This window comes from Balearica regulorum, chromosome 4 (assembly GCF_011004875.1).
Source record: "Balearica regulorum gibbericeps isolate bBalReg1 chromosome 4, bBalReg1.pri, whole genome shotgun sequence".
In the NCBI taxonomy this organism is placed as follows: domain Eukaryota; kingdom Metazoa; phylum Chordata; class Aves; order Gruiformes; family Gruidae; genus Balearica; species Balearica regulorum.
Window position 1 is genome coordinate 79,658,142 of NC_046187.1, and position 10,377 is coordinate 79,668,518.

A 10,377-nucleotide genomic window follows, 5' to 3' on the forward strand; every position below is an offset into this window, starting at 1 on the left:
AACCTTCATAACTCTTAATAAAAAAAAAGATACTGCAATAGCCCCAAATCTTGGTCAGGGTTGAACGTGGCTTCAAAGACGTGCTTTAGACATTTTTCCTTGCTGAAACGCTTTCCTTGTACAGACAGGTCTTCCAGAGGCCACCACCTGCCACTTATCTGCAGTGGTACCGCGTAAAACCTGCAAAAGTGTGAAGAGACAGTCTATCAACATTTCACTTGCTTGGGGCTATTCGGAGGAAGGGAGCTGTTCCCCCTGCAGTGGTTCAGTCCCATGAAATGCTCTAAAAATTAAGCAGCTGCAAGGGGTAAGCTAGTAGCTCCAGACCTCTTGTTTGGGGTTAAGTGGAAGAGATGCTCCAGCACCACCTGTTTCACACTCCCAGCATCCCCCCAGCATACCAGGATCACATTTTTGGAACACAGAGTGCATTACTATAAAGTTTTTATCCCCTATTTTATTGCTACCAGAAATGAAGACAGCTGCTAAGGAAGCAGCAGTGGCTGGGCCAAGCTTTGCAGCAAAGTTAGTCCTGCACCCCTTCCCCCCCCCCCAAAAAAAAAAGGCATCTGGATCAAAGAGGAGCCCAGCTCCAATTCACCCCAACACAGAAGTTAGGTCAAAAACAAGGTCTATACTGGAAGCATGGAGAGACACAGAAGTAGAGCAGTGAACTCGACCACCTGATCACCAAACACATTTTTAGTTCTGGGACCAGGTTTTTTTTCTAAGAAAAAGCCTCCCCATTTCATTAAAAGTGAAAACAGTCCAACAGATACCCAAATGGGAACCCAGCTGCCCTCTGCAGCCTCAACCCTCCCCTCAGAAACAGGTATTTCAAATCACAACAGGCTTGGCAGGATAACACAAATCACCCCGTACAGTTTCTATGTCTAGGAGCCACAAAACAGCAGTAACAACACAACCCCCACGGGTGGGGGGAGAGCCAGCAGCATCAGATCTGATTTTGCTGTCCATCATCAACCCAAAATAAAAATGCCCTGGTCAGGTGGTGAAATAATTGCAGACTGACAATACATGATAGAGTGTTATTCATTAGGACATTGTTTATGGTTCATCTACACAGCTTCCATGGCTACAGCAACAGGGACAATGTTTGCTAGCATTTTAGACAGATTACATATATGCATTTTGTTTTCACTCAGCACTGCACTCTCCCCACATGAAATATCAGTATGTAAAGCCTCACAGACAGGTTGTTAGAATGTTTTAGCATTAATTAGACAAAAATTCAGAACAGGTAAGATCTCTTGTGCTCATGTCCCCATGCATATCTTGAAACTAAATTCAGACCCTGAAAGACAGCACTCTGGTTAACATAAATTGAATTCAAAAGGTATTCTCCATCCTTAAACACAACAGCACAGAAACATCCAGCACAGGCAATAGATATCATCACCAAGCAGCAAAGCCCATTGAAAATACATCAAGGACTGCCTTACTTTAGTGAATTAAATAATTAAAGAGCTGGTTTTCTAGCTTTCCTGTCCAAATGCATTACCCAGCAACAGTAGTGCTTCAGTTTTGCAGTTTTTGGGGGGTTTGGGGGTTTTTTTAAGACCACAACTTACCTGCACTACTTCTTTAATAGAGATGCTGTTCAAACAGCCTCCACTCCCCTTCCTTGCTGCTCCCCCCTGAGCCACCACACTTGTTCCCAAATGCCACTTTGCTCAGGTGGCTGAGGCAGCAACGGCTCGTGCTTTTTCAGCGGCTCCAATATTAATCCATCCAAGAGCATCTTTTTCCCCTCACTTCCAATTGGCAAACAGCAAATGGGTGGAGTGAGAGGGTGACCCATTAGCTCCCAGTTGGGCACCTCCAACCCAGCAGCGATGCCGGCGAGCCGCTAAGTTCATGCCTGCGAAGCACCGCTCTTCATGCCACCGCAGCCCCGACCAAGGCTGGGCGTTGGGTTTTCTCCTCCAGCCACCCAGACCCGGCTGCTTCTCAGAGCTATTTGCCTCTGGTAACAAGCAGGAGAAATAGAATAATTAAAGTGACTCCACGCTTCGGAGCCGGTGGGTTTTGCTGGATACTGTATGGAAAAAGCTCGAGTGCCTCCTTAAAAAAAAAAAAGCTTTGTGGCAGCCAAGCTCAACTAAAGTGAGAAGATACCGTACCTTACAGACAGAAGTACAGGGAAAACAAGGGGATGTAAAGATGCAGGAAGAAGAGGTGGGTGGGGGGGAAATTGCTGCTGAGAGGTAGATATAGCAAATTTCTTAAAGATATAGCTGCTGTACTTTGTGAGCACAGTGCCTTCCCAGTTGCAGGGCTGGGCAATGATATTTTTTCCACACTACCCAGCATGACAGTTCAGCTGCATGAGCAGCAGCAGCGCAAGGGTTAATGCATGCTTTCAATGAGGAGCCTGCATAAGGGAAAGAGAAACAGGGCAATAAAAGTCTGTGTTCTAACAGCAAGTTGCAGAAAATAGAGCTGGAGAGACCTCACCTCATCCAAGGAGACTTACATCCAAGCCTGTCTGCCCAGCGCTCAACTGCGCGGTGCCTAAAAAGCTTTGGAGGGAAGATGCCACATCCTCTCCCCCCCCCCCCCCAGCCTACTCTACTGCTTCATTTTCCTTACAATTCAAGATTTTCATAACAATAAACCAAGTCTCCCCCAGCTAGATATTTAAAGCCTGGAGGAATGGTCTATGCTGGCAAAAAAAAAAAGGGGGGTATGTGTGTGAAAAAACCTAACTCCCCAAAGCAACATCAAGTCAGCCTTAGAAAAAGCAGAACCCTAAAGAAATAAGACAGAAATAAACAGCAAGTTATCCAAAAGCTGGTACTACTGGGTCACTCCCCTACAGCAACTCGGACAATTACTGTGACTTAAGTAAAAATTTCCCAGTGATCATATTTACCAGGAGGCAGCAAATATTCCCCAGCACAAAGCACAGCAAGGCAGGGCACGGTTCGGGGAGAGGCATCGCTTTTAGCGGAGGGATTCGGTCAGAGCCACATACCCCCGTTTTCAGTCCCTGCTACAGACTTGTTTCCGCTGCATGAAACCACAGGCAATGCATGTTTTTAAACACCTCCTACGCATTTTCTCTGCTGAGACTGCTCATCCAGTTGTTGGGGGTTTTTTTTTTTTTTGCATGCCACCTGACGAGCTTTTCCAGGTAAAGCACATCATATTCAGACTATTAATAAAGATACAAAGGAAGTATATTCATGGTTCATAAAGTATTTGAGGGTGGAAGAGACCCTTGAAGGTATCTAGCCCTGACTCCTTGCTCCAGGCAGGATCACCTTCAAAGCTACACCATGCTGCTCAGGACCTCAAAAATCTTCCCCAAAAGAGTTTTACAGTCAAGACTCCTGTCCTTGGGAAGCACCACTTACATCAGGGCTCAGCTCCTAGAATAGCAGGATTTACCAAGTTTTCCTATACAGATGCTTTGCAGTAAAGCAGTGCGTAAAATTTTGAATCAAGCTGATACTTTTAAGGAATTTCTTTGTAGTGAGACAAATCTGCAATAGAGGAACTTAGCACCTTCCCCTATACCCACACTTGATACCTTTAAGAACAGTTTAAAGGACAGAGTTGACAGCATCACAACCCTAAAGGTGAAACAAGCCTGCCTAGCCTCCAGCAGGTATTTCAGGTTTCAAACACTGCCGGATTCATTTCAGCAAGTGAACAAGCTTATGAAACAAAAGCCTGGCTAAGATCAGTTTCTATTTTTATTTTTTTTTCCTGATGTTGTTTATCAGCTCTCTCTGACACAAGGGTGTAGCAGGGACCAGAGCTGCTCCTCAGTGGACATGACAACAGCCAAGCCAGCACCACCAGAAGAGGTCCGAGAGAAGACTACATCAACACAGCCACGCCAGTGCATCCACCAAGTCCTACCTGCATTGCTTCCCCCCTCACCCACCATCTCTGAATCCCCCCCACCAAATCTTGGGGGGCTTCTCTGCTACCCCATGCCACCCCTCTCCAACTGCCAACCCTTTCATCCCCGGTCACGCACCGTCCACCGGCCCGGTCCATCTCTGTGTCACCAAACGTTGCGGCCACGGGGCCAAATCCTGCGAAGAGCCAGCGCTCGCCCCAAACTGGCCATAGGGTGAGCGGAGAAAGGTGAGCCGGGGATAGCAAAAAGAAGCTGGCTCCATTAGGACGGAGAAGAGAGGAGAGCCAGGTACGAAGCAAACCGCGTCTCCCTTCACCTCCTTCAGTGGGTACTGTTGGGACATGCAGTCTCAGAGCCTTCTCCCCGAGAAGTTCCTTTCTGGAGAGGAATTAGTGCAAAAAAAAGAAAAAGCGCCGCTCAAGCAGCCCCGCTGCTGCTGTCACAGCCCAGCAGAGCACACTGGAAAGGCTGCGTCTCCAGCCTGTATTTAAACACCCCTCTCAGAAAGCAGAGATGCAGCACAGGAAGAGACAAATTCCAGCTCTGCGTCGGGCTGATAAGCCAGGTTTATAATATTCAAGAAGTATTGGCATTACTACAGTTCCTCCCCCCCCCCCCCACCGAATATCTTGTGCAGTAGCTTGTTGTGCACAATAAGCAAAAAAAAGCCCAATCCCTACAAAAAAAATCAGCCTGTTCCGGTGGGAACAGCCAACACGTTGAATAAAACAAACACACGCGTGTTAAACCCTGGGGATGCAATTAGGCTCGGAGCAGGGGGAAGAGGCATTTAACTCAGAAAGAGATGGCAGCAGGCAAGAGGAAAAAGAGAATAAAGCCAATGCCCGACACTGTGCCCTGTGGGGGGGCTTTTTCCCCTGGGGGCGAGCCCCAGTGGCAGCTCCCACCACTGCAGGGTGCCAGCACCTGCCCCAACACCAAAAGGGGAGGAAGGCCACCTCATTCTCAGCCCCCAGATTGCCCCATCCTCCTAATTTTCCACTCCTTATCTGCCCCCACGAGTGGCTAGCACCCAGCAATAACTCACTCCACCTTCACAGTTCAAAATCCACCCGCAGCATCTTGAGACAAAGGTTGCCCAGCTCCAAGCACCAACCAGCTGAGATCTTCTCTCCACCAGCTTTAAATCCGAGTTTCCCCCCTGCCAGAACCTGCATTATCACTGATCCATCCCACCACCTATAGCTGCAGGGATGCCCCCAGGGCAACCACAGCCCCACAAGCCCTTCTCCTGTCATTTGCATCAGGTCCTTCAAACCTGGGGAACAAAAAAAGCATGCGTGGGAAAGAATTCCTGCCCAACACAAGTATAAAGTCAGTGTTACCCACTCCAGTGGCTTATATCAGGTTTTCATGCTTTCCACTCCCCCCATCTTGTTCAGCAGAGCATCTATGAGGATTGAAACTGGACTCTATTCCCTCCATGCCCTACCCAAATCACAGCTCCCACTGGTCCATCAGAGCTTGTGGACTTTTCTTCAATAACACAGTTAGACTGAAGCCTTAGTACTGCCTTTTTTCCTTTTAAATTACAAGTTAGAGCCAGGAATAAATTTAGAAAGGGAGAATAGAAAAACCCATGGAGTTATAAGTGACAGTTAAGCTCTTTGATATCAAAGCCAGCACTGACAGATGCAGAAGCCTGCAGTGCTCTGCTCCGGGCCAGCATGTCACCGTGCTCTGCAGAAAGGATTTATGGGAAGCTTATACTAGATCATATTTAGAAAGTTATATTGCATTAAAAAAAGTTTTTCAGTTTCATCAGGTCCCAGCACAAACTTCTGAAGGAGCCGCTTTGCAGACTTTGTGATCGCAAAACACTGCTCGGATCCAAGTTTGGATGAACTTTAAGGAATTACCTCGGCATTCCCAGTTTTAACCTTTCTGCACTGCATCCTTCACAGCAGGCTCCCTATCCTGCTTTGGCAGCAATAGCACCACGCCATGCCTCAGCTGCTGCTAGCAGCAAAGGTAGTTTGGATTTAACACATGCTGGAGATCAGCTGGTGTGCTTGGTGGTAATTTGCCTATTTAGAGAGTAGATGACAGTTTCATGATGAGTCATTAAAGCATCCCAGAGAGTTGTTTACTCCCAGAGAAATCCTACATAAGGAAACAGGACTTCTCTAGAAGTGGTTTTGCATTAGGAAGATGCAACTTAGTGGTTTTGCATGACGAAGAGGTAACTCAAGTGCCACCCAAGCTGGAGCAATAGAAAGCTTTTGGATAGCAATCACTGTGGCTTTCCAGAGACACCTAAATCACAGCCCAGTATTAGAATTACTCACTGAAAGAGAGCAGCTTTTCCCCTAGGTAATATGATTTAGCACCTGTCTTCAGGCATAAAGTACATGTGCAGAGCATCGCTGCAGTTCTGCAAGGACAGTTTTTGAGGTTTTAGTCTTATACAGGCAAATAAACCAGCACCAGGCTAAGTCCAATAACTGTGGACTAAAATCCAACTTCGCAGCCAACCTCAAGCTGCCTTCTGCAGGAAATATAAAATTTTTCGCTGACACTTTAAGACCATATAGAAAGCTTCCACTTCAGATCCCTTTGTTTTTAAAAGCAAAGACATCTTTGTTTTCACATTGACCCAACATAAAAATAAAGCTTGCTTTAACAACTGTTTACAGCCTTAAAATAATTTATTACAGCTTAACTTGTAGTTAAAGCACTACAAGTTTACATAGAGAGATCTTATGACACTGGGGGATTCAAGCAAGTGCTCCATTTAAAAGCCCAACTTATATTTCTAGCTGCATTCGTTTAAGCGAGTTGAAACGTTCGAATTGTCAAGGAACAACACAGGAGCAGAAGAGGAACTTCCTTGCAGTACATAATTCTTACAGAGCGGCAACTGTATAAAAGCCACAGATATTTCAAAACCAGAGGGCTCCGAGATGATTAGCCAACGCATCTCAGTTATAGCAGGGAAACAGTGATGCGCGGCTCACAGGGGTGACAGCACTGACTGAGGTCGCAGTGTAGACGGGACTAGAGTGTTGCGTCACCGTTTCCTTCCAGCCTCCAGAAAAACCAGCCACAAAACCAACTCCAACAGCAACTCAGGTGAGAAGGCTGGATTTATCCAGCCCTGGGTCAAGCAGTTTATCCCCTGCTTCAGCTACAGCATTTGAGGGACCATAGCCATGAAAGGGAGGGACAAGGCTAGGTTCCCACCTGCAGAAAACCCACACGAGGAGTCCCGCAGACATTGCGTGTTGGGGGAAAAGAGTGATGTTCCAAACAGAGATTGTTCACACGCACATTGCTGATGGACAGCCAGTCCACACCATCAGGTCGCAACAGGAAGAATGACAGTCCTGGACATGAAAAACAGCACCACAGAAGAAAGCTTTGAGGAAGAACATCACATCCAAAGCAAACTTTCTCATTAAACTAAGAGGGGGAAAACACAAGAGCACAATCCTCCCGGAGAAGAGATCCTCAAGAGAAGTCTGAGGACCAGCCTCCCGCTCGCTGCTTTGCAGGCAAAGCTGTTGTGCCACCTACAGTTGCTTTTACTCCAGAACAAAGTTTCCTACACGAACTCAAGTCCCTGTCATTTAATTTAGTGTCAAACCAGCGCTAACACAGCCATGCTGATTAAGGAAGCACTTCCTCTAGTAAGGCGGGGGGGGAGGCACTTCAGAACATAACTTTTAAAGTTTAGCATAAATCACAAAGTGCGTTTAAAATCCACCCTCTCCCCGCCTTTAAAAATAAAACCAACCAAAAACCAAACAACCCACATCACCGGGGTTTTTGCCAACGCACACGACTGCCCAAGCCCTTTACACTAGTTCAGCTTGAGCCATATAGTTTCACTTTTTTTTTTTTCCTTTTTATTGCGACTTTTACACCATTGCTAACATGAAGTCAGGCAACCGCATCCGCAAGCGAAGCGCCGGAGCTGAGCAAAACACCACACCGTATCTTCCTCCCCCCGTTAGGTACAAACAAGTACCAGAAAGGGGAGGGGAGGGCGGGGAAGGAAGAAGACACCCCCAAAACAAGCAGCCACCAAGTTTCCATCACTCCTTTATCCCCCCCCCGGTACTTCTTTCACAGCTGGAACATCCCGCTGCTACCCAAGGCACCGAGATTTGGGGGGTGTCACCACCTCCCCACAGACAACAACCAGCTCCTGAACAAAAGCCTTGAGCAACGATGCAAACCCAAGATTTCCCACGTTTCTGGTCCCCCCCCCCCAGCTCAGCCCCCTCCCAAGAAGGAAAAGCAGGATCCATCCCCATCGCATCCCAGCCCCGACCCCTCCCCGCTGCTGCAAAAGGCAAAAGCTGGGGTGAAAGAACGGGGGGGGGACACACGACAGACACACAGGACACCCCGGCAAGCTGCCTGCAAACTTCATCGCACTTGTGCCCCCCCCCCCGGGGGGGCTGCTGCCAGCTTTGCCTCTCACCGCATGGCTGGAGGTGAAACACCCGTCTCGCTGCCATGGCTGCCTCGGGTTTGCCTCTCATCCCATCTTCACCATTCTCGACACTTTTCGGGCTTTCTTGTGGTTTCAGAAGGGGTTTTCTATTTATTTGTTTTCCCGCCAAAAAAAAAAAAACCCACAACCCAAAAAAAACCCCCACAAAACACCACGAAACAGCTCAGCCAAAAAAAAAAAAAATATAAAGAAACTCGCCGTGCGGGCTGGAAGGGGAAGGGACGGAGCGGTGTCACACCCCTGCCTGGGTCCTAGCGCCCGCCCCGCAGCCCATCGCGCCGGCCCCGCATCCCCGGGCGGCTGGGCTGCGACCCCGCCGGAGCCTCGGCACAGCCCCGGGTGCACGCCAAAGGGAAGATTTAAAGTCTGTTTCCCGCTACCACCACCTCCTATACTGAGGCTCACCACTCTGATTATGAAAAAAAAAAAAAACAAACCAAAACCAACCCAGTTTTGACTTTTCTAAGGATGCAAGAAGTGTTAGTAGGTGAGATGCTGCCAGTAACTTCAGAGCTGGGAAAACACAACATCGAGCTCACAAATCTTGCTTTCTCCCATAAAGCATGCTGATGTACACCACGGGGTCCCATCATCCAACAGGTTTTCCCTGTCCCTTCAAAACTTCACGTGAATAACCTGGCAGAAGCACATTTGAGTCAAGAGCAGCCAGCTGGGGTTCAAAAGGAATCCCTGGGACACAACACAGTGACATACCTCGAGTTTCTTTACAAAACCAGGCAGCAACAACAATAACGTTTTTAAAAGCAGGTGCAGAGTAATGATCTCCGACCTGCAGCCTTTTCTCTAAGAAAAAAAAAAAAAACCAGGCACATTTCTTAAGTTCTTACAGGCTTTGCTGTTTGGGGTGGTGTTTTCTGTGAGTTTTCCCCAGCTACTGCCACCTTGTTTGCTCACAAGCTGAGCAAGCCTTAGTGGTTTTGATGTTTTGTTTTGTCGGGGTTTTTTGCCTCCCTGCTCAAATAACTCTCCCCAGGAAGTAGGTGCCAACACCAGGAGCACTGAACACAAAGCAGTTGGAGAAGCAGCAATTGAAGCTTAACACTCCTCTGCTGAAATAAAAGGTAGCAATTGGAGACTAGCAAGAGGACTTTTGTATCGCCTCCACGTGTACACTATATTGTAGAAGGATAAATAGCTATACTACCATAAAGGCTGGGCTCTGACTGCTTTGTTTCTCCATTTCCTCATCTTTCCTTCCTCCAAAAGGGTCTCTGAGCTGATCCAGCTGCAGCAAGCAATTTGGGAAATTTGGAAGTTAGGGGTGAAAGGGGTTTAAAAGAAATCTTAAAGACATCTTGGCTTTTGATTGCTACAGATCTTGGTCTCAAGGCAGCATATCCAGAGCTAAAACTTCTCCATCCTCTAAAGCAACAAATCACATCCAGGAAAAAAAAACACCTAGAAAACCATTTGTCACCATTTCAGCTGGAGATGGGAAACCCCCGATGAGATTCGAAGGCTTAAGCTACTGTATAGATGCAGCAAATACCAGAGAAAAGAGCATTCATGCTTATTTAGCACCTAGATTAATTTCAAGGAATCAACTCATTTTCCAGTTTCAAGTGCTAAGTGCCACCTCCTTCAGCTCACAGGAGAAACCCATTCACACCCAAAAATCATCATGGGAAGACGAGTGAGGAGATCTGGGTTTAATCCCATTACATTGGTTTGGAAGATGGATGTAAAGTACCAAATTGTGGTTTTGCTGAAGTTCTGTCTACATTGCAGAAGTTAATAGTTGTTTTAATGGTTTAAACCATAAACATTGTATGAAATTTGTAACTCCTTACACTAAATACATGGAGACCAGTTACATCAGGTGATTGGGAGCCCAGTTTCTCAAGGGGTTTCCTTGCCAGCTCCTCCCAGAAGGAGATGACCAGGAGGGAGAAGACTACATGCAAGAGCATGGACAGCTTTGCAGGGCTGCATTTCATGCAAGTCTCCTGCAGGGTTTGTAGGGTTCCTCCAAGACGTA

The 10,377-nt window shown here is 47.2% G+C and overlaps 1 protein-coding gene across 4 annotated transcripts in view; it reads right to left on the reverse strand.

Moving 5' to 3' along the window:
• Positions 1–8,499, reverse strand: part of SLC4A11 (solute carrier family 4 member 11) — a 94,827-nt gene extending 86,328 nt beyond the window's left edge. Inside the window, exon 1 of one of the 4 annotated variants that reach the window (XM_075752824.1) lies at positions 4,013–4,562. In XM_075752824.1, the coding sequence (XP_075608939.1) occupies positions 4,013–4,238 (226 nt within the window). In that variant the 5' untranslated portion in view covers positions 4,239–4,562. Of the gene's footprint in view, positions 1–1,592; positions 1,613–4,012; positions 4,563–8,345 lie in introns of those variants that run through there. The other 3 variants (XM_075752825.1, XM_075752827.1, XM_075752828.1) reach the window with 3 other exon arrangements.
• Positions 8,500–10,377: the final 1,878 nt, after the last annotated feature.